Source organism: Dioszegia hungarica (genome assembly GCF_025882075.1).
Source record: "Dioszegia hungarica strain PDD-24b-2 chromosome Unknown MKK02contig_15, whole genome shotgun sequence".
Classification (NCBI taxonomy): domain Eukaryota; kingdom Fungi; phylum Basidiomycota; class Tremellomycetes; order Tremellales; family Bulleribasidiaceae; genus Dioszegia; species Dioszegia hungarica.
The window spans coordinates 117,296-143,967 of NW_026515772.1; the positions used below are offsets into that span (position 1 = coordinate 117,296).

General features: G+C 57.1%; 10 protein-coding genes across 10 annotated transcripts; 4 read left to right on the top strand and 6 right to left on the bottom strand.

The window, feature by feature from the left end:
- Positions 1–32: 32 nt before the first annotated feature.
- On the bottom strand, positions 33–1,044 carry MKK02DRAFT_34415 (uncharacterized protein; the record flags this gene model as incomplete). Its single annotated transcript, XM_053088936.1, has 5 exons — positions 33–260; positions 304–416; positions 460–579; positions 625–704; positions 755–1,044. 5 exons carry the CDS (start codon positions 1,042–1,044, stop codon positions 33–35), a joined length of 831 nt encoding a protein of 276 aa, XP_052944172.1.
- Positions 1,045–1,407: 363 nt separating this feature from the next.
- MKK02DRAFT_37928 (5-oxoprolinase) lies at positions 1,408–4,391 on the bottom strand (the record flags this gene model as incomplete). The annotated part of the gene is made up of 14 exons (XM_053089844.1): positions 1,408–1,456; positions 1,516–1,787; positions 1,832–1,934; positions 1,978–2,169; positions 2,214–2,290; positions 2,336–2,387; positions 2,431–2,522; positions 2,567–2,693; positions 2,741–3,019; positions 3,061–3,161; positions 3,204–3,459; positions 3,503–3,953; positions 4,105–4,280; positions 4,315–4,391. The coding sequence occupies 14 exons, from the start codon at positions 4,389–4,391 to the stop codon at positions 1,408–1,410; spliced, it is 2,304 nt and encodes a 767-aa protein (XP_052944173.1).
- Positions 4,392–4,753: 362 nt separating this feature from the next.
- Positions 4,754–6,897, top strand: MKK02DRAFT_17015 (5-oxoprolinase; the record flags this gene model as incomplete). The annotated part of the gene is made up of 10 exons (XM_053085721.1): positions 4,754–4,806; positions 4,850–5,414; positions 5,456–5,553; positions 5,598–5,667; positions 5,710–5,867; positions 5,912–5,973; positions 6,018–6,285; positions 6,330–6,348; positions 6,393–6,429; positions 6,476–6,897. 10 exons carry the CDS (start codon positions 4,754–4,756, stop codon positions 6,895–6,897), a joined length of 1,752 nt encoding a protein of 583 aa, XP_052944174.1.
- Positions 6,898–7,357: 460 nt separating this feature from the next.
- MKK02DRAFT_34418 (major facilitator superfamily transporter) lies at positions 7,358–9,146 on the bottom strand (the record flags this gene model as incomplete). Its single annotated transcript, XM_053088937.1, has 8 exons — positions 7,358–7,586; positions 7,658–7,722; positions 7,790–7,944; positions 7,990–8,286; positions 8,333–8,480; positions 8,527–8,823; positions 8,867–8,909; positions 9,037–9,146. The coding sequence occupies 8 exons, from the start codon at positions 9,144–9,146 to the stop codon at positions 7,358–7,360; spliced, it is 1,344 nt and encodes a 447-aa protein (XP_052944175.1).
- Positions 9,147–10,013: 867 nt separating this feature from the next.
- On the bottom strand, positions 10,014–12,472 carry MKK02DRAFT_37931 (uncharacterized protein; the record flags this gene model as incomplete). Its single annotated transcript, XM_053089845.1, has 2 exons — positions 10,014–12,067; positions 12,112–12,472. 2 exons carry the CDS (start codon positions 12,470–12,472, stop codon positions 10,014–10,016), a joined length of 2,415 nt encoding a protein of 804 aa, XP_052944176.1.
- Positions 12,473–12,705: 233 nt separating this feature from the next.
- On the top strand, positions 12,706–13,657 carry MKK02DRAFT_28150 (uncharacterized protein; the record flags this gene model as incomplete). The annotated part of the gene is made up of 2 exons (XM_053087497.1): positions 12,706–12,954; positions 13,238–13,657. 2 exons carry the CDS (start codon positions 12,706–12,708, stop codon positions 13,655–13,657), a joined length of 669 nt encoding a protein of 222 aa, XP_052944177.1.
- Positions 13,658–14,376: 719 nt separating this feature from the next.
- MKK02DRAFT_37933 (permease family-domain-containing protein) lies at positions 14,377–16,627 on the top strand (the record flags this gene model as incomplete). The annotated part of the gene is made up of 8 exons (XM_053089846.1): positions 14,377–14,535; positions 14,579–14,801; positions 14,845–14,882; positions 14,925–15,288; positions 15,332–15,534; positions 15,576–15,771; positions 15,819–16,049; positions 16,092–16,627. 8 exons carry the CDS (start codon positions 14,377–14,379, stop codon positions 16,625–16,627), a joined length of 1,950 nt encoding a protein of 649 aa, XP_052944178.1.
- Positions 16,628–17,181: 554 nt separating this feature from the next.
- On the top strand, positions 17,182–20,064 carry MKK02DRAFT_28152 (uncharacterized protein; the record flags this gene model as incomplete). Its single annotated transcript, XM_053087498.1, has 9 exons — positions 17,182–17,437; positions 17,482–17,901; positions 17,947–18,373; positions 18,408–18,582; positions 18,634–18,950; positions 19,085–19,252; positions 19,296–19,693; positions 19,735–19,986; positions 20,033–20,064. 9 exons carry the CDS (start codon positions 17,182–17,184, stop codon positions 20,062–20,064), a joined length of 2,445 nt encoding a protein of 814 aa, XP_052944179.1.
- A 302-nt stretch (positions 20,065–20,366) lies between these two features.
- Positions 20,367–22,582, bottom strand: MKK02DRAFT_37935 (transmembrane amino acid transporter protein-domain-containing protein; the record flags this gene model as incomplete). The annotated part of the gene is made up of 10 exons (XM_053089847.1): positions 20,367–20,495; positions 20,543–20,776; positions 20,820–21,075; positions 21,121–21,169; positions 21,215–21,274; positions 21,321–21,600; positions 21,645–21,745; positions 21,789–22,021; positions 22,065–22,428; positions 22,471–22,582. 10 exons carry the CDS (start codon positions 22,580–22,582, stop codon positions 20,367–20,369), a joined length of 1,818 nt encoding a protein of 605 aa, XP_052944180.1.
- An 840-nt stretch (positions 22,583–23,422) lies between these two features.
- MKK02DRAFT_37936 (GMC oxidoreductase-domain-containing protein) lies at positions 23,423–25,908 on the bottom strand (the record flags this gene model as incomplete). The annotated part of the gene is made up of 5 exons (XM_053089848.1): positions 23,423–24,034; positions 24,080–25,011; positions 25,057–25,318; positions 25,365–25,591; positions 25,638–25,908. 5 exons carry the CDS (start codon positions 25,906–25,908, stop codon positions 23,423–23,425), a joined length of 2,304 nt encoding a protein of 767 aa, XP_052944181.1.
- Between the last annotated feature and the right edge of the window lie 764 nt (positions 25,909–26,672).

Consider the following 26,672-nt stretch of genomic DNA (forward strand, 5'->3'; position numbering starts at 1 on the left):
TCAATAGCTACCCATACAATATGTATCATCCATCATGACGCCGCAAGCATGTCCTCTACCTTCATATCCAAGCAGACCATTCCTCCTGGGGCATGGCCGATGCTGATCCCCTGCGCCGCTGGACTAGACATGAGAACTAGCTGAGGGGTGACTCCGCACGCCCAGAAAACTGGCACCTCGTCCGCCTCGATGACCGGCGCCTCTCCGAACTCGGGCTCGAGGATGTTGGCGATGCCGAGTCGAGCTGCAGCTTCGGCTCCCTGTCTGTCAGCCGGAATCGCCGTGTCACACAAAGAGACTCACCCATGCGACAGGCTCGCCATGGGTCGCAATGTATGGTCTTGTGATATCCCTTACTCGCTCGATATCCTCCACCTTGTAAGGTCTCATAGACACGACAGTGTTCCCGCCAAAGACTGCAAAATCAGCGGATTTTCATTGATCTGGAGCGTCACTCGCCTCCGGATGGACAGAGCGGGACGTTGGTCTTGTACATGGGTACGTTACGGCCGAGGAGCTGATGGCGCGGGATGAGACCGTTGGCTGTGAGAGCTTGCTCAAAGGAGAATGAGCAGCCGACTGGATAGTCAGCCTCAGCACCGTCATGTTGAGATCGGGACTCACTAAGGAAAGCTACGCTGTCCTCCTCCCAGTACTCGCTCACATCGTGGACATTCTGCTTGAAGATCTTGCCATCCCGGTATCTGCAACTCAGTCTAGGCCTGCTGAGATCCTTTCCTTCAGAAGGACTCACACGTTATAGCCCGGAGCATCACGCCGTATATCGCTGTCCTCAGCCAGATGCTGCTGCAGCCTCACATCCCCCGGCGCCCTGTTCTCGCCGAGTAAAGGGCAGCTCGTAGGATTCCGTCTGCACAGCCCCCGAAAGTCGTCCGCATATTTTGCAGGCAGTACGATCAGGTTCGCCTGTACGTACGCTGGGCAGAGTCCAGCAGTGGGTCCTGTAAAAGTGCCAGAGCGACAGGCGAGCCGGACGTCGAGACCAGATTGATTCTGAAGGTCTGCTGATTTGAGGAGGGTCATGGCGGCAATTGAGAGGTATGAGTCGAGTCAGTCAAAGTCAAGCTGGCCACTGCTGCTTGGCACATGCTACCTGCTCGCGCATGAGTAAGTGGTCTATCAACAAGATAAGAGTAGGATAAGGTACAGTGAGGCCGCAAGATGAGCGCTCCGGACGAATTCCTCGGCCCGGTCGATGATTGGCAAAAGATCCGCTACAAGCTATCCTGTCGGTCTGTGGCAGTTCGTCTACTCAGAAGACAGCGCCAGGACCGGCGCTCAAGTTCTCAGCCGATAACAAGCGTCTCATGAGACCGTAGCCACCTCCAAGATAAGTCTATTCATGCATTTATTACAAAGTGAAGTCAGAATATCTGACTGTGATACTTAGCGCGAGACAAGTAGATGGCGACTGGTGACCACAGCGTTCCAGGTCCTGTCCCATCAGCTCGATGCCCTCACCCGTATCAGGAGAGAGCGGGGGGCTCGACTTACGCGTTGATGAAGATAGTCTGAGTAGCGTCAATGATGAGCGCTGGTCCGACAACGACATCCCCCGTGTCCAATTTCTCCAGCTGGAAAACTGGGATGTCTACCCGCTCGCCGTAGGTTTGGCCCGGGGGACAGACGTAGACTTCCTGCGTGCTGCTGACCTTACCGCCAGACGAGGTGAAGAGGGTGTTGTCGACCGTGTTGGTCTCGAGAGACTTGAGCTCTTCAAAGACCGAGGCACCTGCTGAGGATGCTGATTTGCCCACTCCCTTCACCTATCATGTCAGCCCAGCATTTGGGATGGCGGCGTGGCACTGACCTTGATATCGTCGATGACAATGTCGCTCTCCAACAAGAACCCAAACTCCTGCTTGTACGCCACTCTGAAGGCTTCGGCAAAGTCGGCTCCTTCTGGTTGGGGACTGCCAGGTCAGCGCGGAAAGAGTTGATCGGGTAGCTACTCACATCATGAGCGACGTGTCCGAGCCGTTGAAGCGCATATGCAGTAGTCTCTCAACTTGCACCTGCTCCGCCTTGAAGCCTTGTCGCTGGAGCTCGGTCGAGACTCTGCTTTGCAGATCATCCAGGCGAGAGTGGAGAGAAGAGGTGGTGGAAGAGTTGTACAGGGATGAGCTGGGCTCTTGGACTTCGTACACGCTGCGATGTCAGCTCTACCTTCTGAAATAGCTTTGAGAACGTACCGGTCAGCAAGGGCCAGACCATACGCAGAGAGGATAGAGGAGTATCGATGGATGAGCACGCGGGTGATGCCCAGGCTCTGAGCGATCAGCTTCCCGTCCCTGATCGGGAATAGAGGACTCACCTCTGCTATCTCGCAAGCATGCTGACCTCCTGCGCCGCCGAAAGAAGCAAGACTTATTGTCAGCTAGGGCCACATCAATCGAGGGAAAGGCTTACATGTGCTTGGAGGTAGCAAAGCCGCGAGCTTCAGTCAATGTCCGGATGGGACGAGCCATGGTCTCGTTTGCGATCTTGACGAAGCCGTAGATCTGGTCATCAGCCGCAGTCTGGGCCCAGGACGCGCTGGACATACCATAGCATCGAGGGACATCTTATTGCCAGTCTCGGTCTCAATCCGTGTCTGAAGAGCAGTGAATGCTTTGAGCGAGGCTGACGGATCGATTGGCTCGTTCTCATTTGGACCAAAGCATTGAGGGAAGCTGAATGATCAGCCAAGCTCGAAGCTGCATAGGCCCAGCCAACTCACATCTTTGGGACAAGCCGACCTAACATGAGGTTCGCATCCGTCAGTGCCAGGGGTCCGCCCTTCCTGTAGCACGCGGGACCGGGATGAGCACCGGCGGACTCTGGGCCAGCGTGGAACATGCCGTTCCGGAAGGTGAGGCAGGATCCACCTCCAGCAGCGACGGTGTTGATGTCGAGCTGTGGACTCTGAATGGAAATGCCGGCGGTGGTGGTCTCGTAGATGATCTCGTATCTGCCGTCGAAGCGAGACACGTCGGTCGAGGTTCCTCCGACGTCAAAGCTAGCCGTCAGCCTGGTCCTGATCAAGGCTGGTGGACTTACCCGACGATCGGGGCCCTCTCCTTTTCGTCCCAGCTCGTCAGAGCGTAGCCCACGACACCGCCTGCTGGGCCACTGAGGATGGAGTTGAGCCCAGTGAAGTTCTGTATGTCAGTCGCGTCCCACCCCAGCAGCAGAGCACTCACATCAAGATTGACCAGCCCCCCGTCAGACCCCATGAACTCCACATTGAGACCGCCTTTCCGTCCGCCCTTGAATCCAGCGTAGAAGCCGTCAAGATAGGCACCGAGGACCGGAGTGAGATACGCGTCGGCAGTAGTAGACACTCCTCGAGGTACCATTCTGATCATAGGGAGTAGTTGGGAAGAAAGCGAGATGTGCTCAAAGCCGACCTCTTGAGCGAGACGACCGACGGTGAGCTCATGGTCGGGGAAGGTAAACCTGGACGTTAGCGCAAGCATCCACAAGACAGCAGCGAACTTACGAATGAGCAAGAACCACAGCAATGGATCGATACCCCTTCTCATACAGCGCCTGCAGGTCCGCCTTGACTGCAGCCTCGTCGATCTGCTTCATGATGTGGACTGCCTCCCCACTGAGACCCTTCCTGACCTCCATGCCCTCTCCGCCAAAGCCCTTGTGCATCCCCTCGCCTCCATAGGGTCGCTCCACCCCGGTCTCGGACCACTTGATGGCATTGGCCTCGTGCTCCGGGTCCGACGTGTACCCGACCAAAGTGACGCGCTCATCGACCTCGACAACGTCGCCATACAATGTAGATGGTTTTTTGATGTGGAGGTCAAATATGCGAGGGCGAGCTTGATTGCCGATTTCGAGCAGGTCTTTGAAGCCCTTGGTGATGAGTAGGGCATGGTCGGTACCGCGGCGTTCCAGTAGTGCATTGGTAGCAACGGTGGTACTGAGACGGACGGTATCTGCCTATAAGCGCAACTCCAGCACGTCAAGTACTTCCGAGGGGGAGGCCGGTTGGGAAGCCAAGCCCGAGTCGCGACAAGTAGCTGCGCACCTCAGGAGCGCGTTACTACCAGATTAAGGGAAAGAGATGAGGGGTACGACTAATCTCACCTATCTTCTCGACGGGTAGAGGTTCTCCCCGAGGGACCGTCCTCCCTGTGACAGTCTCGAGGATCCGCCGAATACCCTCGGTGGGAGCGTCGGGGTAGTTGGAAGGGTCTTGCGACAGCAACTTGGTGATGGTCTCCTTCCGCGGACCGTCAGGCCGGGCTGAGTCGGGCCAAGAGCTGGAGATCAGCAGGGTTTCTCCTGGTGACTCACGCATAGACATCGGTAAAGGTTCCTCCACGGTCGATAGCGACCCGGATGGAGTGGTCGGGAACGAGTGTAAATGTCATTTCGTCGGTGGGTGAGCTGTACGTGTGGAAGCAGAGCAGCGATATGGGTGGTTAGGAGCTCTAGCTGTTAGTGCGATAGTATACATAGGCCATGCTATCCAAGAGGAACAGAGATGAAGTGAAGAGGTATTTGCCAATCATTTCGGCGCCGGAAGATAAGATTGTGAACAGGGTCCAGGAAGACGACCGGAGCAAGCTATCGTGCATCTTCCGCGGCCTATAGCATGCTCAGCTAGCGATAGCCATGATCCACTGACTGACCATATCTGACAGAGGTCTCATCACTCAGTCGTGTCAAGAGAAAAGAAACAAGTAGACCGCCTATACCTCCCATCTGCACCTCCTCCTCGTCCACCGCCACCATGACAGTCATCCAGTCCGACATCCCCTATGACCCGATCACGCTCAGTCTCTTGTAAGTCACTCAAGATGTGGTAAGGAAGCAGACTAACCTGCAGTGCGAACCGCTTCATGAACGTAGCCGAGGCTATGGGCCGGTCTCTGCAGCAGACATCCATCTCTACCAACATCAAAGAGCGCCTCGACTACTCGTGCGCCTTGTTCAGCCATACCGGTGACCTCGTCGCCAATGCGCCCTTCATCCCTGTCCATCTCGGCTCCATGTCTTTCGCCGTCAAGTTCCAGCTTGACCGATGGAAGGGTGATCTCAAGGCAGGAGACGTGCTGCTCGCCAACTCGCCCATCGCCGGTGGCTCTCACCTGCCCGATCTGACAGTCATCACGCCTATCTTTGACCCTACACCAGGCAAGGAAGGGGACATCATCTTCTTTACTGCTTCTCGAGCGCACCACTCGGATATCGGCGGTATCACCGGCGGGTCCATGCCAGCTACGAGTACGCTCTTGGCGGAGGAGGGCGCCGAGATCGTCTCGTTCAAGCTGGTTTCTGGCGGCAAGCTCGACGCCAAGGGCTTGTACAGGCTGTTGGTGGAGGAGCCGGCCAAGTTCCCAGGTGGTAGCGGATGTAGGAACTACCGCGATGTTGAGAGTGACATCAAAGCGGTGAGTCACTCGCAATCTACGGGGATGCCGCTGACTAGCAGCAAATTGCCGCCAACCACAAGGGCTCTCAGCTCCTTCACTCGCTTGTGGGCGAGTACACCCTGCCTGTCGTACACGGCTACATGTCATACATCCAGCAGTAAGTCTGTTGATCGGGAGCGCGGGGCACAAGCTGATGGACAGAAACGCCGAGCAAGCGGTACGCAACATGCTGCTCGCTGCGGCCAAGTCTGCTGGGAGCAACGTCTTGCACGTGAGTCCAGCTCTCACCCCTTTTGGCGGTGCTGATCTTCAGGGCAAAGACTTCCTCGATGATGGCTCGCCAATCTGCCTGGCCATCACGATTGACGAGAAGACCGGCGATGCGACTTTCGACTTTACCGGGACCGGCGCAGAGGTCAACGGAAACCTGAACGCTCCTATCTCGGTCGTCCACTCTGCGATAATCTACTGGTGAGCTGCTGTCTGTGACTCATGCAGGAGGTGCTGACTTTCAGTATGCGCGCTATGGTCAACCAAGATATTCCCCTGAACGCCGGCTGTCTCGTACCTCTGACCAGTATGTCTCTGATTACACCTGTATCCTCCGAGCTGACTTGGCAGTCGTCATCCCGGACGAATGCCTCTTGAACCCTTCGCCCGAAGCGGCCGTCTGCGCGGGCAATGTCCTCACCTCGCAGCGTATCACCGATGTCGTCCTCCTCGCCTTCCAGGCCTGCGCCGCTAGTCAGGGATGCTGCAACAATCTGTCCTTCGGCGTTGGAGGAAAGGACGCGGTAACGGGCGAGGTCAAGAAGGGATGGGGATACTACGAGACCATCGCTGGTGGCAGTGGGGCGGGACCGACTTGGGACGGAGCATCAGGTGTTCAGTGAGTTGATCCAGCTTCACAGGGGAGTCCGGCTGACTTGCTAGTTGCCACATGACCAACACCGTAAGCAGTCTTTCTGTATGATCTGGTACTTAGCTGAACAGTAGCGTATTACCGATCCCGAGATCCTCGAACGCCGATACCGTGAGATTCCTCCTTTCGTGCTCCAACCAGCAAGCTGATGATCTAGCCGTCATTCTGCACGAATTTGGTCTACGTCCTGACTCTGGCGGCGTCGGCCTCCATCACGGCGGCAACGGTGTCATCCGGGATATCGAGTTCCTCGAAGGCATGCAGGTCTCGCTCTTGACCGAACGGCGGTCCCGGGCGCCGTACGGCCTGAACGGCGGTGGCGAGGGCAGAGTCGGCGTCAACACCTGGCTGAAGCAGTCGGACGGGGTGGTCAGGCGCAAGGTTAATCTCGGGGGCAAGGCGAGCATCAAGGTGACAGCTGGGGATAGGTTGGTTCTGCATACGCCTGGAGGGGGGGCATGGGGAGCGGGGGAGAGGAGGAACGAGGCGGGGGCGGTGAAGACCAAGTCGGGACATGCGTGGGAGCCGAGAGGCAGTCTGGCGGAGAAGGCCTCGGCTGAGGCGGCCTTCGGCGCATGAGTCTTGGGCATATTGTATCCGGTGTAAAGCCATATCCATTTTCCCTTGTATGAGAGCTCCCCGCTATTTGTAAGGGGGTCTCGTCATCGCGAGAAGGTGCGCAAATGGGATGTAGGAACAAGGCAGACCCGTCTCCCATTTCTCGCGTGATCGCGTTGGCAGTATAGGCTGTAGGTACTGATGGTACGGGAGGGGACATCGAGGGATCTCGTCTGGGCTATGCACAAGCGGATGCTCGGCTGAAAGGTGTAGGAACGCAAAGAGCAGATATGAAACACGTGACGTAACGTGAAACATCCGACGCACGGGTTTCAAATCTCCTCAGTGCTTCCTTCCGACACCAACACCTTCTTCTACCACCATCTGTATCTGGTGGTAACAGCACCGCAGCAAGAAGAGACCCTCAGATAGATACATCCCTCTCAAATGACCCTATAAACAGATTAATTATGCCTACAATCTACTGCTGCTGCGCCGCCCGACCCATGACACCCCTGTCCCCGTACTTCCACTTGAGCCCGAACGCCAGAAGGGAAGCACTGCCGAGCAGAGCCGTGGTGACGCCAAAGCCAGTCTTGTAGGTGGGGGCGTCGGACGAGGGCCAGAGGAACGATCCGTAGACGGAGGCGAGGTTACCGAAGCCGTTTATGAGGGCGATCGAGATGGCGCGCTTCTCCCGACCTTCAAACCTTCAATTATCAGCATGGTTCTCGGTTCTCCACTCCTGATATCAACGGGAACCCACATCGTTACTACCCACGACAAATAGATGGGGACGGCTGTCCAGATCCCGGCGCCACCGAAGCAGATGAAAACGTATCGGACCTTGAAGGCGTCAGCTAAATCTAGACGTAGACCAGTACAGCGTGTGCCTTCGCTCCGTTCGACTCACTTTGAAGTCCGAGACTGTCGAACAGACGATAAATGAGACACATCCCGCAGCGCAGGCGCCCATGACATGGTAGGCCTTCTGTCCCGTACGGTCCGCGTTGAAACCGGCAGCCATGGCGATGGCCAGAGCGACAAAGTAGATGGGTACGGTCATGACTGGCGCTCGTCAGCCTTGCGCGGTCTGGACAATGATGGACTCACATTGGACTTGAGAACCAGTGTATCCAAGAGCACCCATGAGGGTAGGGAAGAAGTAGCTGATAGTGCCGGCGCAGGTGATCAAGTTGTAGCCGATCAGGAAGCCCCAGGTGCGCGGGTCCCGGACCGAGGCGAAGAAGGCGGTCTTGTGGTCCATCTCGGCTTCGCCACCGGCCTGGAGACCAGTCGACACGCGGGAGATGGCAAGAGCCTTCTCCTCCTCGGTGAGCCACTTGGTGGTGGCGGGGTAGTCGGGAAGGACAAAGAAGGCCGCGACGGCGACCAGAGCGGTAGCAGCACCTAAATATCAGCGATGTCCGCTTAGATCCAGCCGAGCAGAACATACCTTCGATGATGAAGAGCCACTTCCAACCCCTAGTCCCGGAGAGACCCTCCATACCGGTGATGATACCGCCGGCGAGAAGACCGCCGAAAGCGCCAGAGAGGAGGGAGGCAGTGTAGAAGAAGGCCACGCGCTTGGAAAGCTCGGCAGGCTGCACCCCGTTAGCGGAGTTCGGCTTGAGACGATAGACGACTTACCTTGTACCAACATGACATCAAGAGCATCACACCGGGGAAGAATCCAGCCTCTGCAATACCCAAGCAGAACCGCCAAGCGACCATACCGCCGAGGGATTCGACACCCTTGACACCGATAGACATGGCACCCCAGATGAACATGATGGAGGGAAGGAAGATGGAGGGTCGGCTGCGAGCGAGGATCATGTTGGCTGGGACCTCGAAGAGAAGGTAGGAGACGAAGAAGATGGAGACAATGAGGGAGTACTCGGAAGAGGTGAGGTTGAGGTCTTTCTCCATTCCGCCTGATTTGGCATTCTGCCCGTCAGCGGTTGAAGAGGGCGAATCAGAATAGACTCACTCCGATGTTGGTTCGGTCAATGTAGTTCAGGATGTACATCAACCTGTACATTAGCACAGGCCAGACCGACATAGGATAGGTATTTTGGCCTACCAGAGCATTGGCATCATCGTTGACGTCAGCCCAGATCATTATCATCGCATCTAACCCCGTCAGAGGGAAAGACTCACATGAAAATCGATCTTCCGGAGCAGACGGGCTTCCTCGGGAGTCCCTTCGACGTAGGTATCGACGTAGATATCGGACCCGGCCTTGTTGGCGACGGGGTATGCCGCCTCATCGTGCGCGAGGTCAGCCTTGATGTCGTGGTGGGACATGGTGAACGCAGGTAAGAATGTAATTTGTGAGCGGGACAGAAGGAGTAGCGGGGCCAAGAGGGGCCCGTTATATAGTCGCGTCGGCGGTCATGTAAGCAGCTGCAAAGTGGGAATCTCTTAACCGGGTATTTCAACTTCTTCGGGCGAGTCTGGATCTCAGCCGGTGCCCCGTCTCAAAGTCTTCCTCTCGTCTTGCCCCTGGCCCACTGTTATGCATCCCCTGCTGTTGCCGATCGTGCTATTTTAGGCTGTTTCGCAAAGAGGTACAAAGGAAACGAAAGGGACTTTGGATGTTCTATCAGCTGACTGCCCTGACATGCCCCGCTGTTTCAGTCGATCGGGCCGGAGCCCCCGCTCCGCCCCCGCGGCTTCGGCGCACTGTATCCTACTGTTGCAGACACGGCTGTCGACGGGAGTCCGAGACTGAAGTCCAATTGGAAGGATGGACGCGAAGCGAAGAAGGGACAGAAGGAAGGGACGCGGGTATGGAAGGACCCAAGTCACCGGATCTTGCCAAAAGCCGGGCGCTTTCATAACCGAGCTATCTTCGGTCAAACAACGTTCCGGCGTGGCAAAAGCTCGCAGCCGGGACATTCTTCCACCGATGGAACAGCCTGGAAGGCGATTGGTCGATGGGCGGGGCCGGACCGGCCCGGTGGAGGTCCCAGGTGGAGGTGTGTGGGGTGTGTTGTGGAGGTGGTAGGTGGGCTGCTGCACGTCCTATGAGTGTCCTATGGGCACTTTACTGGCAATTCATACCATCCATCTTTCCTACTGATACCAGCTAAATATACACATGAAAACCCTACCAGTCAGATATATGCTACAAATCATCCCAGAAACTTCGCTTTCCCCGCCTCGAATAGCGCCCTGTCCCCTTCACTCAGCTGCTCAGCGTCATACTGCATGCTCGCAGCCTCGATGTCCCCTCGTATCCTTTTGACGATCGCCACCTGGCCGACGACCGCATCCCACATACCCGTCATCCCCGCCGTGAAACCAAGAAGAAGGGGCGCCTGCTTGTACGGGTGCAAACGCAGGACGAGCAGATCCGCGCACAATTCTGCCACCTCCCTCGCCTCGGCCGACTGATCCGCCTCCACCACAGCAGCTAGCTCGACCAGCGAGCCAGGCAGAGTGAACCTTGCCGACCTGAAGTGCTCTTCCGCCACCTCCCACAATCCCTTCAAATCCACCTCGTCCGTTCCCGAGCAGATATCCTCGGTACGATGCAAGGCGGGGAAACCGAGTTGGGCGCGAATGATGCGGAGGACGGTGCAGCCGACGGGAGAGGCGAATTTGGCGGGATGGAGAGGGAAGAGATCGAGCAAGGAGAGGGAGGTGAGAAGGAGGGCGGCTTGGAGGTGCGACGGGAGAGACGATACGGGTGGAAGGGAGGAGGCAGATGTGAGGCGAGAGAGGACAAAGTCGAGAGTCTCGGCCGTAGGATGCGGGAGGAGAGTCGATGCAGCTTGGGAAAAGCGAGATGGCGCAGTAGAGTGAAGGGCATCGCCGGTGCGGACGGTGAGTTGGGCGCTACTGGTGTTCGAAGTAAGAGTGACCGCCTCGCCGATGTATCGTTGATACGCTCCGACTGTGGACAGCTCGCTATCTTCCCCTAGTCCCACTATCCAGCTCCGCAGAGTCTTGACCTCCATGTCTGAGAATGCGCCAAACATCCTCCCTCCCCACTGCAGCTCCCTGACAAGCCGACTCTTGGCATCATCCCCCTTGACCACCCACGGCCTCTTATCCGCCAGCGCCCTGAGGAAAGCGAGTCCCCTCTCCGATGTCCAGGCGATGGGGTCGAGCCATTGCTCCAGTGTCTGACCGGCGAATTGAAGGCGAGAGGGGCAGTGCATGTGTTCCGAGGCCTTGGCCTTACGGTGAAGAAGTTCGACCATGTTGTGTTCGACGGACGAGGCGGGCCGAGGGGCAGGTGCGGGAGACACAGCCGGGATGGGACGCCAGCGATGAACTCCCTGATCCCACCCATACTCGACCGGTCCGGACGGGGTAGTTGGCAGACCCTCCGCCAGTAAAACTCCCGCCTGGACCCGCCTCCACATCCGCTCTGCTGTCTCTTTCCCATCCCGCTTCTCCACGCCTGCCAGATACTGCTCGACTGCCAGCCTAGCCATTGCGCCGTGCCCCGAGTCGGGATTGTCGATGGTGATGTGAAGGGCAAAGTAGTAGTCATCGATCCGGAGCTCGCGAAGCTCGTACGAGGTGACGAGGAGGTGGAAGGGAAGGGTCTCGTACGCCATGTTGAAGCCGAGCGCTTCGGGAAATGAGTCACCCTCTGTTGCCCCGGCGAGCAGGCCGACGCACTGCTGCGCGACCGCTGCGGACCAGCAGCGAGGGGAGCCGCCATCCCCCGCCAGACCGTCAAACCCGGCTACGTCCCCGCTGGCAGCACCAGCCGAGAGGGACTGGACGAGCTGGTGGTAGACGTGAACGTGGTTCTTTTGAAGATCGCCATCCCCAAACTCCTCCGAGATGACCTGCCATGCGAGCTTGGCTGGGTCCCGTTCCGTCCGGGACGAGTGGATGTCCGCGTTGTCGTTGCTTCCGAGCGAGCGCAGCCCAGCGCCGACCGAGTTGGCGATCCAGGAGCCGTCGACGTACTTGACGCATGCGGCGAGCTTGAGCCATTCGACCGCAAACTCGCGTGTTGGGAAGATCTCACGAGGGGAGCCGAGCTTCCGCCGAGCGAGGTACGCCTGATATCGCGAGGAAGCGGACTTGTGATTGGCCGCAAAGAAGGGCTCGAGACCGGCGGGAGAAGGGACCGAGAGGATGGAAGATGAAGATGAAGAGAGGGCTTCCGAAGTGGTCTGGTCGAGTAGCTGATTTAGGCGAGTCCGTGCGAGGACAATGCTTTCTGCTAAGTCAGTAGGCGCCCATCTCACATTATTGGCTGCTCACCTGGGTAGTCCTCGATATTCTGGAGCATGTGATACAGCTTCTTATCCTCCCTGACCTGGCACTTGTCCTCCTCGCTGACATCCAGATTGACAAGATCGGGAAAGGGTGATGCCTCCTCCACCTTCGGCTTCTCCTTGATGTCCCGCCTTACGCCAGTATTCAGCTCGAGCCCCCGCTCCACTGTCCTCCCTCGTCTTGCAGGGCTCCTACTCTCCTCCGATCGGGTCTTGACCCTAGCATGCCGACGTAGCTGGAACCATCCGTATACGGCGTGGACGCCAGCGAGGGCAAGGGCGAAGGGGAACAAGAGATGGAGGGATGCGCGGACCGATTGCGGATCAAAGGTGAGCGTCACCGTCATGGCGTCCTGGCTCTGAGAAAGAGGGAGATGTTGTGAGTGGGATCGACCGGCGGAGTAGCAGTGAGATGAGAGGAGATCGCGTTGCACTCAGGTGATGGGAAGAGCGATGAGCTATTGGAGGTCGTGTTGATATGGGAGACAGAGATAAAGGAGTAGACCGATGATGCCCCGAGAAGCTCTCGATTCGGCACTGCTGTGCCTGTGTGTATCTCATCATCATCAGCGGCAGTTCGATGCTGACAGCGTTGACTCTGGCTGACAGTGTGGGCTCCAGGGCTGCAAGGCGGTGGGTCCAGATGCAGCCAAGGAAGCACGACATCGATCAGTACCGTAAGCTGTCGGCCGCGTCGATCCCGCCGATTCCAGCAAAAGAGCGGATGCGCATCGTCATTAATCACGTCATAGAAGCTGGGAGCCCCACCCGGTCATCGCCGCTCGTGCGGGAGCAAGCGGGCACACCGTTAGAAAGTCAGGCGCAAAAGGTCAGTTGGCCGAAGAGCCATACCTCAAGCAATATCCGCTGCAGACCTCTTGCCATACTTGCAGTCGAGACGGAGACGTCTAAAGGATCTAGAAGTCCGCGGTGCTATCTCCTAACCAACCTGTCAGTAATTGACTCCCTCCCGATGACATCCCGCTCCCAAGCTGACAAAGCGTCAGCTTTCCCCCGTTCTCCCCACCCCCTTATCCCCTGACTAGACCACTCCCCTTCATTGCCCCACCCGCAAAATGGCCACACCAATCGATTTCGAAGAATACGTCTAGCCCATGTACGACAACATCAGGAACTGGTACAAGAAATACAGCTCCGAGGACGACGCGGCGGACGCGATGGCCAACCGGGTGAATATCTTCGTCGAGGCTGTTGAGCAGGGTTTGAAAAAGTCGGACATGTACGAGACGAGGTACGACGCCTTCTCCGAGCTGGTGCGCGCCAGCACCATGTGTATCATGTGCCCGAATGAGACGCTGCGGGAGATGGTGGCGGAGAATGTCGAGGTCTTGAAGGAGGCGATGACGGAGGTACGGGAGTTGATTGATGAGAAGGGGGAAGGGGAGAAGTTCAGGGCATCGGGTATCGTGGACAGGATCAGGGGACTGCCGCAGTCTCCGTATGGGAGGATCTGTATCGACCCGTCCATGTTCGACGACCTGTTGAAGGCGATCACTGGCATGGAGCAATAAAGGTGCTAAATATGTTGCAGCGATTTTGTCGAGTAATCCTTATTAGTATGAGCCGACTGCGAGGCGATCGCATCGTCCCCAAGTCAGTGGATAAAACGTGAAGGTAGAATCGTCACAGCCAGAACGTCCGGGGAATGGTGAGATCGGGCAGCATTGCAGACTGGACGAGGCGCGGCCTTTTGGAGTAGATATCAAGGGGTAGTAGCAATGATCGCGGAGCCGCTATGACGGTACTGTCCCTGGTAAGTAGGAAGGGGAAGGGATGGGCGGTAGAGCAGGTTGGGGAAAGGGGGTATGGATTGAGAGGTGAGTGAGGGTTTAGGTTGCCCGGTGTCCGAGTTTTGGCTGCGCTAAAAGGGCGCGCTGCCAGTCGTCGAGGTGATGTCTATGTCTATGTCGTGTCCGTAGCTCCTCTATAGCCAGCGAGGACAATCCGCTTTCATGGGGGATTAGTTGTGGCAGTACTTTGGACTTGGCCGCCAAAAGCGGAGATAAGATCCTTATCGTTATCGCTCACGCGACACGCCCAATCACAAACCGCGCTAAAATTTGGCTCCGGACCGGCCTCTTCCGTAAAGCTTATCCGAGCCGAACTTTTTTTCCAGCAGCCTGGACGCCTTGTCAAAATGGTCAAAATAGCCAGCTGCAGCGTGTCTGTTCACCACTCTCACCTCTGTGTATAGGTTCGCCCTGGACACTCACTACGCATAGCTATCATCATGCGCTTCTCCGCCGAAGGGATTAACCAGCGCGTCGCGAAGAGTTTCGCAGGGAGATGGTTCCGACTCGAGGGGAGCGGCCACGCTCTCGAGAGGCCTGGGTCGAAGTTCATGACTGAGATAAGGGCGGGTACTGTCACGGCTGCTGCCATGCTCTACGTGAGTACCTGCTCAGCTTCATGAGATGCTTTCTGACCTTCAGATCATCAGCGTCAACGCTTCCATCCTCTCGGACACTGGTGGACCTTGTGTATGCGCGAGTACCGCGGCCGACCCTATCTGCGCTACCAACCTTGCCTATACCCTGTGCAAGAATGAGCTCAGGCGGGACTATGTCGTCGCTACTTCGGCCATCTCTCTGATCGCCACCTTCACGATGGGTCTCTTCGGGAATCTGCCACTGGGTCTCGCCCCAGGTCTTGGAGGTAAGCCACAAGAGCCTAAATCGTGAATCACGCTGATCTTTAGTCAACGCGTACTTCGCCTATAGTCAGGTCGGCTTCAACGTATGTCCCTTTCTGCCTTGGTAGAGCTCCGCTGACCTATAGGGAACCGGTCCCATCACCTATGGCCAAGCCCTCGCTGCCGTCTTCCTCGAAGGCGTCATCTTCTTCCTCCTCACCATCTTTGGTCTTCGTCAATGGCTCGCTCGCCTGATGCCCCGGTCGATCACCTCGGCCATCGGTGTTGGTATCGGTCTCTTCCTCACTATCATCGGTCTCTCCTCGAGCGGGCTGAACGTCATCTCGGGCGGTATCGCGACCCCACTCCAGCTCGCAGGCTGTCCGGCGCAGTACAAGGATGCCGTGACTGGCTTCTGTGACAGTCATGTTCTCCAGGATCCCAAGGTGTGGGTCGGCGTGTTCGTCGGAGGTGTCTTCACGATCTTCTTGATGCTCTACCGAGTCAAGGGTGAGTCGGATTTAGGTCCGTGCGCAAACCAAGCTGATAGTAGGCGCTCTGCTCTGGCCTATCCTCCTTGTCGCTATCATCTCTTGGCCTCGTACCACCGCCGTCACTGCGTTCCCCTACAACACTGTCGGCGACTCCAACTTCGACTTCTTCAAGAACGTCGTCTCGGCTCGCGGTTTCTCGCTGCTGGGTCCCGGAAATATCGACTGGAGCGCCTACAAGAGTGGAAAGGTCTGGATTGCTTTGGTAAGCTTTCGACTCTTCGCACAGTTCCCAGCTGATAGCAGATCTCCTTCCTCTACGTCGACCTGCTCGATGCGACCGGAACGATGGTGGCCATGTCCAAGCAGGCTGGCCTTTTCGATTCTCGAGACGGAGACTTTGAGGGCAGCTCGGTGGCCTTCCTCGTCGACTCGGCGTGCATCTCCATCTCTGGTCTCTTCTTTGGCACCTCTCCTTGTACTCCATTTGTCGAAAGCGCGAGTAAATTACAGCCGCAAAGCCCCCTAAGCCACGCACTGACTCAGCAGGTGGTATCGCCGAGGGTGGCCGGACGGGTCTTACTGCTATCGCCACCAGTTTCTGGTTCTTCATCTCGATCTTCTTCGCGCCGCTGCTTAGCAACATCCCTGCGTGGGCGACTGGGTCGGTCTTGATTGTGGTGGGCGCATTGATGATGGAGAATGTGGTCAACGTCAACTGGGACTACCCAGGAGACGCAATTCCCGCCTTCGTCGCCATTGCTCTTATCCCCTTCACCTGTGAGTCTATTCCTGCGTTCCGGGCGCTGCGCTGATCAGCAGACAACATTGCATACGGTATCATCGCCGGCCTCATCATCTTCATCCTCATCCACAACATCCCCTCCCTTCTCGGCAAGATCTCACCCCGCCTCCTCCCTCCAGGATGGCATGACCTCAAAGAGCCCTACGACGTCAAGGCCATGGTCCGCCAGCAAGACACGCACGGTCACTCGTCCAAGTTCGTTGCCGTCCTTCCACCCTGGATGCGCAAGCTCCTCACCGGCAACAAGCGCTTCTGGGCCTACACCCCCGAAGAGATTGAGCGCCACCTCGAGGGCCGGCAGATGACCCAAGCGTCAGGCGGGGCTGCGGCCGAGCTGAGGCAGCATGAGCGTGATCGGATGCGCGAGATGCTGGGTATCGGGCTGGAGACGAGGGGCGTGCCAGAGGTGAACCCTCATCCGCATGAGATGGGGTATGATGTCGAGACGGGGAACAGCAGTAGGGAGGGGAGCGGGATTGAGGCTGCGGGAGAGTACGAGATGAAGGGGAAGGGCGGGAACAGGGGTTTGATGAACGGAGAGCGGTTCAAGTAGCCTGAGACTAGGGTGGCATAGATACTTTCGTTCCTATAATGTTGCATTCTTGGATACGAGATGCGCACTGTGCCTGTGCTCACAACGGCCCCACGGTCAACTGATCAAAGGGACCTTGCTCTGGAGGAAAAAGCGCGAACAGCAGGAAGACCTCAAAAGGAACTTCGACCCTCCGGAATCAGGTCTCCGAAATTCCCTCCCAGCTGCGTTCCTGACGGTCAGCAGCGGTCAGCATGTCTCATCCGCATACAAATCATCGCTATGACTTGTCTTCACACTGGCCGCCAAAGGCGGTGCTGTAGAACATACCGTTCAGAGCAAAGGCGATGTCGATGAGCACGGACACTTGAGCACATGGTCTCATTGCCTCACGACGAAAGCTTACTCGTACTCCGCCTGATCTACACAGCCCGCACACACACAAAAACGGACCCCCTTTGACTGTGGCTGTAGGGACTTCGCTCAACCTCTCAGATCTCACCGCTTCGCTTCTTCATTGTACTAACCATACATCATCATCCTGTCAGACTCCTCAGATTCTGACCTCCCGCAAGATGTTCAAGGCTCGCCCACAGTCACCCTCGCCCTCCTTCTCAACGACAAAGTCCTCCGCTGCGTCCTCCTACTTTCCCTTCCTCGGCGACTCGGACAGCGACAAGGATAGCAACTACAGTGCTGTCCCGCCACTCGACTCGCCGCCCCCCAAGAAGGGCCAGTACTGCTACTATACCAAGAAGAAGGATGAAGTGGACAAGGCGCACGAAGACGAGGGGATCCGGATGATCATGTTGATCCTGCATCAATGGTTGAGTGAGTCTTTCAACCTTGGCATCCACCATGAGCTGACTGAGCAGCCCATCCGCCCGTCCGCCCCACCCACGAGCACCACCGCTCCTTCTCTTTCGACATCGAGCCGGAACAGATCTACGTCAACTCCGTCCTCACCGCCCTCCCCCTCACAACGTACACTCCGCACGTCGGCTCCCCGCCGATGCGTGAGAGTCTCACTTCGACCAAGGCATGGCGCGACCTCGCCGAGTTGGCCTACGCCGAGTTGGCGGAGTCCAAGCCGTCGCTCATCAACGGACCGGTCAAGGACATTGCCAGGCACATTCTCACCGCAATTCACGGCAAGGCGGCGCCGAGGTTTGCGGATGATTTGTGGATGGCTAGGGGCGGGCGGTACATCGATTCCAGGTTGATGTACTCAGAGGTGGGGGCGCCAAAGTCGAATAGGAAGTTTAACGTGGTAGTCTCTGGCGGCGGGCCCGTGGGTGAGTGGACCGTCCCGCAAAAAAAGAGGCCGCGCTGATACCCAGGTCTCACAACGGCCATGCTTCTCGCCCACTGCACCGCCGCTTCTACTACCTCGGCTGCCCTCCCAACTGTCCGTATCAAGCTTTACGACCAGCGCTGGATCATCCCGGAACCCAAAAACCGCCGCTCCCTCCGCTGGCGAGACGAGACCGACTTCAGAGTCAACACGCGCCGAAGGCAGGTCATCACTCTCCAAGACTATGTCGTCGGTCTGCTGGACGAGGGTTTCAAGTCGGCGGTCGGGATGGGATGGTCAGATGTTGTCTGGCCAGCGGACAAGGTCGAGATCGGGATAGACACCAGGAAGGGAGCGGAACGGGTGTATGTGAACAGTAGGCAGGCGCCGATCAGGGATGTGGAGGATAGGCTGTTGAGGGAGATCAGGGACAATCCTTTGCTCTCCAGCATGATTGAGCTGGTTCCCGAGAGGTGAGTTTGCGTCTTGGCTCGTGCTGATGATCAGGATGAATGACGAGATCTTTGCCAGCCTCCGCGGGACTACCGACCTTTTTATTGGTGCAGACGGCGCCAGCGGCAAGGCATTCACGGTGAACTACAAGGACAATGGAAAGATGGTGTTCGAGCGGGAGATCCTGGAGGCGGAGCAGACGGATCGAGCTCTAGGGATACCCATTCAAGTGAGTATTTGACCCCATACCTCATGTTTCGTGAGCCACTCTGACCCGCAGGCCATCCCGACAGCCACTCAAGCTGAAGTCGTCTTCCTCACGCTCAGTCAGACCATCTATCTCCTCAACTCGACCTCGAATGGGCTCGGCTTCCTCAATATCCGTCTCTCGACCGATCTCTACGACGCCCTCGCAGCCGTTCCGCCCTCTGAGCGCACTTTCGGCTCGCTGCTCGAGGCGACAGACCCGCTTCTCCTCCGCGTCGTTGCGCTCATCGATGCAGGGTTTAGGCTGTATGGGATGGACATCAGCACGGTACTCGACCAGCGCATCGATGTCTTCAGACTTTCCTTGGCATCCGCGCCTAAGACGGTCAAGTGGGTGGCAAAGGATAGCCAGAAGGGTAGGGAAGGCGGGACGTTCCCTATGGTCCTTGTGGGCGACTCGACTCTTCAGCATAATTTTTGCGTATCTGGATCTTCGTGACTTATGGGTGAAGCTGACGAGCTAGCTGGCCTGGCAGAGGCGCTAATTCGGGTCTGCTCAGTGCCTGGGCGCTGGCAGCGAACGTCCTGCGTTCCTTCGAGATTCCCAACTTCCGGGGACTGGTTGATGCACACATGGCGCCGTTCGAGGGATTCATGCGGTCTTTGAAGGTGCGAGAGCATGACGGGCGAGGGTAAGCACTATCCACCTATTCCTGTCCGAAGCTGAGACTTCAGGCGCTTCATTCAGATGATCGACATCGAGCGAATCTACGATCAAGCCTTCCCTGCCTCGGTCATCCCCATCCCCACCCTCGCAGCTACCAGAGACCGACTCATCACCCGCGCCCTGCTCTGGCGAGACCGGCTCGGTACCCGACCCGAATTCACCCGCATCCACCCCTCACCTATCTCGGACGAGGTCCTCATTGCTGCCATCACCAGAGTGTGCGGAACCGCCATGAACTACGTCACTCACAAGTCACCTATGGCAGTGATGGATGCAGCGATCTTGACGCTCTTGGACGGAAGTCAGCAGTGGCCGACGAGCGACATGAACCCCCTAGGCTATGATCTCAGCCCAAAGGGATTCATCCAGCCCAGCTACGAAGAGGTCTCGCTCAGCATAGGCAATAGTAGGTCCTCCAACTCCCCGTCGAGCTAGTGCTAATGTCAGACTCTCCCTCATCCTCGTTACTCTCCCTTCCGACCGTATCGGATCGCAAGAGTCGCCGCCTCTCCTGGGGCAGCAGCACCAAGCCCCCCGTCGTCTCGCCACCCGAGCCGGAATACGCCATCGACACTCATCCCGCCTGGCTGGCCATCGCGCTACTTGGCGAGAAACCGGATGTCAAGGCATGGGGAGAGGTGAGCAAGACGGCGGAGAAGGCGTACAAGAAGGCTATGCGTGCTGGATATGAGACCAAGTGTGAGTGGTATCCTCCGTCTATCCTGAGTATAAGCTGAATATTCAGTCCAGAAACTCCACGACAAGGCTTTGCAATAAGCTGCATGCAACCGACAGGCAAGAACTACCGCTGTTACCCTCTTCGTACAACAGTCCGGACCGCCATGTATATCAAGACAAGGAGATGAATGGTGAAAGGGCTGCCGGTACTACTTATATTCGGAGGACGATGTCCGGCAGGCCCGACCCAAGCCCACTCCCTTTCCGCTTAGTTCGTGCTTGACGCACCGCGAATGCGCGGGGCTTGGGACGCGCCTGGATGTCCGGTCACTGACCAATAACGCTTGGATGATATTACTTCTGACTAGCTCTACTTCGTCTGACGTTTAACGACTAGGGTACTACGGCTGGTTAGGAGCTCTACACGAGAATGCCGTGGCGGTTTTGGCTTGATACGCAGCAATAGCCTCCTCCACTCCCGAGTATATTCCAAGACCGGCCAAAGCTATCGCTGCCAGTACCAAAAGTATCTGGAGATCAGCTCACATTATGCCCAGAAGAGCATATGAGTACTCACGAGGAACGTCTTGATGTACCAATAAGGCTTGAAGCCCCTCCTCCATCTTGACGCCTGTTTCCACGTATCGACTCTGTTGGACCCGGGAACCATTCCTGGCTCCCATGGCCGGTCGCCCGCGATCGCGTCCTTCTGCATCCAGTGTCCAACCAGCAATAATGGCGGGAAAGTGAAACTGAATTGAAGGATGAAGGCAGCACCAATGAGGGTAGCTAGAGCAGTTACATTGGGGATCTAAGCGTCAGTTGACGTCCCAAGGCTGTTATAAGGCACTTACAGCCGAACCAAGAACCCAAGCGATGATCCAGTACCCGCATACCGCCAATGCCCACGCCCATCTTCCCCTAGGCGTCATCATCTCCGGCGCCCGGCAGTAAGGCTTGAGAACGTTCTCATAAAGCACCTTGACGCCAATATTGCCGTACAGTACCGACGCGATGACCGTAGTGACGAGGCTGATGATGTTGGTAACAAGCGACAGAGCGCGATTGGCAAAGTTGAGCGCAGGAATGATCCCGGTGTATTGTCCTTGGCTGTAATCATCAGCCATGCGTTTAGCAGTATGAATCGAAGCTCACTATGAATAGACGAAGAGCCCAAAGAACATGTAGATAATGTAGATGAAGACTGAAATGATCAGCAGTTATCTCAGGCAGGTAGGAAGCAGCTCACATTGAGCTCCAAACGCAGCCTTCCAGAAATCCCTCGGTCGTCGCATCTCAGCCATGAACTCTGCCTCATTAGCATAATTTCTATCGTGCATAATGGACAGACGTACCTGTGAAGATCATTGCTCCACCGTATGAGAATACCGCCAATTGCACTCCCGAGACCTGTTGATACCAGCCGACGGTGTATGTTGGCACCCATCCCGCGCGCATGATCGGCTCCGACAGGTCGACGTGGCCGGACTGGCTGGGGACGGGATCGAAGAGCCCAGTGCCGACCATCGTGAGGATCATGACGATTATGCTGAGCCATACATTCACGTTGGTGAACCAGGAGAACCCTCGGAGGGAACGGATCTGACCGGCAACCAGGCCAACCAACATGAAGAGCTGCCGGTCAGCTGAGTTGGGTTTCGGAGCATCAATTGACATACGATGGTAAGGACTATGTAGCACAGCTGATAGTTGATGATCGAGGCCAGCTTCCTCCCCTCTCCGATGAGCAATATCGCCACGTTGAAGATGATTTGTAGACCTGCGGATAAGCACTAAATCCTTGCGCCTTAATGTAGACTTACTCTGCAGGATGTTGAACAGGTGTCGCACTGGACGCCCAAATGTCCTTTCTCCTAGGTCACCATAGCACTTGACAGGGAAGCGTTCCGAGTCCATCGACATGTACAGTCTCCAGATAACCTGGCCAGCGAAGAAGGCGAGTAGGTAGAAGAATGTGTATACGAGGACGCCCGGACCGTAGCCGAGCTGAGAAAAAGCTTGAGGAGCGGAGGAGAAGCCAAGGACATCGGTAGTGCTACTTGATCAGCCTTGCCTATGGTAGATCGAATTGTGCTCACATGAGGTAGAAAACAGCCTGCCAACTCGCAGTCCGCAATGCGCGATACGCCAACCGCCGTTCTGACTGGGAAGCAGCATCGACCGGGCCCGTACCGACCAGTGTCGCGCCATCCGATGCCTTGCGTTTCTTCTCGTTTCCAGTCCGAGAGGGCGAGGCCTCCCTCTCCGCGTCGATATGACTAGGCATCGGCGCATCATAATTTGGGGTATCGACCGAGCAGATCTTGTCCTTCCTCCCGGTCAATGTCTTGATAAGCACGCCCCATGGACCATCTGGAACCGGACGAGTATCGTTGTCTTCTCGCTCTCGTTCGATAGCTGCGTAGTACATGTACACCTCAAGCGGCTGAGTATTGATAGTGACTGGTCGATCAGCGGTGTAACTTGCTATAGCAGATAGCTTACGGTCAATGAGATCATTATCTCGCATCTGTACGACCTGCTGCTTCTCAGTCAGAGGATTCGCAGGGTCCAGCCCTTGCTGGCCCATAACATGGGAGTTTGGAACGAGCTCCATATTGACGAGCAAGTGAGATGGGTGGTCAGATTGTATGAATTAATGTACAACAGAGAACCGCCATCTCCCCTCGCCTCTTGGTCATCCACAACAGCACGAACCACATTGTCGTCGCATGAAGCCGATGATACCATGCAGTACATCAGCACAAAATGGCGACGTGTCACACGACGCCCGAAGCTCCCGAAAAGCGAAGCCGCGCCGCCTCCCGACCGCATAAAGTGAAGAGGAGCTGCCGCCTTTTCCGGACATTCGTGCACCAGCTCACCTTGGAAGCGGAGCTAGTGAGCAGCAGTGCACGCGGTTCTAATTGTCATATGCGCTAGTAAAGCGGGGAAATGAGGAGCTTCGTCGTTCATTCTGCGATCTTGACAAACGCGGAATGACAAAATTGCGGATCTTAACCTGAAACCTCGGAGGTTTCGATGACGTCATCTGGTCCGGCGGGGTTTCGCGTTTCGGATGCTATCAGACTCGGCGGACTCGAGGTACTCTCGCGCTCAACCTCTGGCTTCGAATGAGAGCGGGATGGGAGGGACAGGAGGAGGGGAGGGACAGGAGGAGGGGAGGGACGGGGGGAGGGACGGGGCAGGATCAAGGGGGGGTATCCAGCTCATATGATCCATACGGTGATTGTCTTCCCTCAGCTCGGGGCTGTAGCGGCATACTTAGAATTTGTGAAGCGGGGGCGTTCATGATTGATTATATAGACAGTATCATAATGGCTCGAGCTCTATGCTACAGGTACGACGGGCCCGAAGAAATGTCCCTTCTACGATTATACTTGAGTGTCCTGCTGAGTGTCCTCATCACCCCCTCCGTCATTCTTATCTCTTCCGCCTATCCCCGCGTCCACTGCTGGTTGACATTGCCCGACCCAGCACAGCTCCACACCTGGATCCTATTCCCATTTGCTGAGCTCCCACTCGTCAAGTCCAAGCATTCCGCCACCGACTGAAGCGCAATGGTCCCATCCGATCCGACCTGCCACGTCTGCGCCGGTGTCCGATCATAGCACGTCCAGATCTTCATCTGGGTACCGTCCGAGGGCGAGGCGGAGCCGGCGTCGAGGCAGAAGTTGGTCCCGGCGAGCTTGATGGAGGTTTGGCCGGGAGTAAGAGTCCACTGCTGCTGTGCCTTGCCGTTGCAGTCCCAGATCTGCACCTGAGCGCCGTTGGCAAAGTTGCCGTCGACGACATCGAGGCACTTGGAGGGGGCCGAGCGAGGGTGGATAGGGATGGCGGTGCTGCTAGGTGGCTGAGTGGAAGAAGAGGAGACGGAGGATGACGATGAGGTAGGGGTAGCGGATGAGCTAGACGAGCCGGTAGGGTGGGCGGCGCGGATGATGTCGCTGGCGCGCTCGGCGAGACCGTAAAGAACCGACATCAGGTGGGAAGATACCTGGAAAGGAAGGATCGAGGCGTCGACCACACGGAGGTTTGATACGCCGTACTGAGAGTCAGCTGGAATGATGTTAATAAGGGGTAGAAGACCTACCAGCTTGTTGTTCGAGTCCACACACCCGCCCAGCTCCTGGCTCATCATCGGCGCGCTCCCGATCGGGTGCCAATTGCTCCGGTAATTGCTCTCCGCCCATTGCGCCCAGTCCTCCAGACTGGCGCTGCTGGACAAGCTGTTGCTCGGTCCAGACTCGCCCGAGACATACTGAGACAAGGGCGGGAGTTCCGAGGCTCGGCGAGTGAAGCGGGCAGTAGCGCCCTGGGCGAGTCGGTCGAAGGGGTTGGAGAAATACCGAGGGTCGATGGCATGGTTGTTCCCGTACGGCTGATTGTCGGTAATTTTGACGCTACCGCGACCCATGACAATGAGGTTCCACGAGTCGTAGCCGAGGGTAGTACCGTAGGTGTAGTCAAAGTTCTCCGACATGGCCGCGTTCTGGTTGAGCAGCCAGTCTCGCTGGATCTCGAGGACCTTTTGGAGACCGGCGGCCGAGGCAGAGTTGGCCGATCCAGACGATACCGCGTCCTGGACGTACGATGCCAGGTCGTTCTGCAGCATCTGACGCATGGTGTTGGCGTCATCGTCCTTGAGCAGGTCGTTGAACCTAGGGAAGGCAATGACCTGGCCGGCGCCCCGGTTCCCGCTAAAGGCAAAGTTGGTGGTCGTAGTGGTCTGGTCGATGAGGTTGAGACCGACGGGGAGCTCAACCCGCTGAGGGACACCGGCGGCGGCGAGGACGTCGGACGGTCCTACGCCGGATTGCTGGAGGATGAGGGGGGTCTTGAGCGATCCGAGCGCCATGATCACCTCGAGATTGGCGTTGACAGAGTAGGTATTGCCCTTCTCGTCCCGGAACTCGAGACCGGTCGCGCGGGGGTTGTTGCCAGAGGAGAGGGTGATACGGCCGACGTTGGCTCCGGTGAGGATGGTGAGGTTGGGGCGAGTCTTGGTGTACAAGTAGGCCCGGTCTGTCTGTTAGCCAAGTTTTTTAAGCTAGGCGGGGGGTCACTCACAAGCATCATTCCTGGTGTTACCACTGCGGGTGTTGGCGATGGGAGCGGCACCGGCGGGATCTCCACAGGTCAGGTCGGTAGCGTATGGCAGACCAGCGTTCTTGAAAGTCTGGTTGGTGGCTCGCTCGACGTCGCTCGGGAGCGCCTGGGGGTCGTACTGGATTCCGACCGGGCCGTTGTAGGCGTGACAGCTGCCTGTCGAGGTGACTCCGGCCGCGGCTTGTTGAGAAGAGGGAGGAGTGAATGTTTCGGCCCTTAACATCTGCTGATCAGCTGCATCCCGCCCGGGTGCTGACGGCCAGACTGACGTATTGCTGCAAGCTGTTCCAGTTTACGCCCTCATTACCCAGCTCCTCCAGAGCGTCCAGCTGGAAATCGTGTGGCTTGCTCCATGCCATACCGTTGATGATGGTACTACCCCCGAGACCGCGCCCAGAGCGCATGGTCTGAGGTTGGCCGTTGGCGGACGTCTGGGGGACGGTCTGGTACGCCCAGTCGAGGAACGTGTCGAAGGCTGACTGGTACTTGCTGGCATCTGAAAGTCAGCTGATTGCTTCGCTTGTGCGGTCTGGCGAACTGACCTGTGACTTTGTCATTCTGCTCCTCGTCGTATCCCGCTTCTACCACCAATACCGACTTGCCCTCGTCCTCCGAAAGTCTGCTGGCTAGCACGGACCCCGTCAGACCTCCACCGGCAATGACATAATCGTATGTCTTGCCTGAGACCTGCGAGCCATCGTATATGGGCTGGATGGCGCGGCGATTGATCCGAGCCGGAGCGGCGAGGACGGCAGGGGTAAGGACGAGGAGGATGAGGGGAAGGAGACCGGGTGTTGATCGTTGTGCGACCATGATGGTTGTGGCTGATGTAATAGGTGACTGAGCGAATGCGGATTAGGTGACTGAGCGAATGCGGATTAGGGGATGTGTACTCCGTCTGGTCTGGAAGTGTCTGTATTATAGGCCGTGATCAGAATGACCAGAGCTATGAGCCTAGGAGAAGGGATGTGCGAAGGGGAGCAGTGAAAGGATTAGGTGAGGGGGAAGGAGAGCTGTCAGTGATGGCTATATACCTCGTCCCCGCCTTGCGCTCGGCGATCTGGCCGGCCATGGCTGTGTCTGACCTGTGCAGCTTGACGACCAGGGCGTCATGCTTCGGAGTGGGGAAGCTGCTGACGAGGGCATGAGGACCGAGCGGAGGATCATGCGGCGAGCATGCGGGGCGGAGTCGGAAAAGGCTGAAAGCGGGAGATCCAGGCACACCGCATACCCTCCTTTAGACGCCTGATTACCGCATGGAGACGTAAACACTGTATAGCATCCTTTAGCTTCCTGGAGCTAGAATCATAGCCTGGGAGAGAGCGGGAGAGGGCGGTAAGGGAGGAGGCGGAAGGTGTCTCAGAATTTCGAAGCTGTGCGGGAAGAGCATCATCATCGTTACGGCATATCAGATCTTCCCCCCTAAAGCTCCGACAGATCCGGGCCCGAAGCGCCGTGATGAGGTCGGCAATAACGCCGCCTTGCACTCTGCTCTGAGGTGATCTCAATCCGGAGGCAACGATGTAGTCAAGCTCAGAGTTTTCATATGAGACGATCCAAATGAGGTATGATAAGCG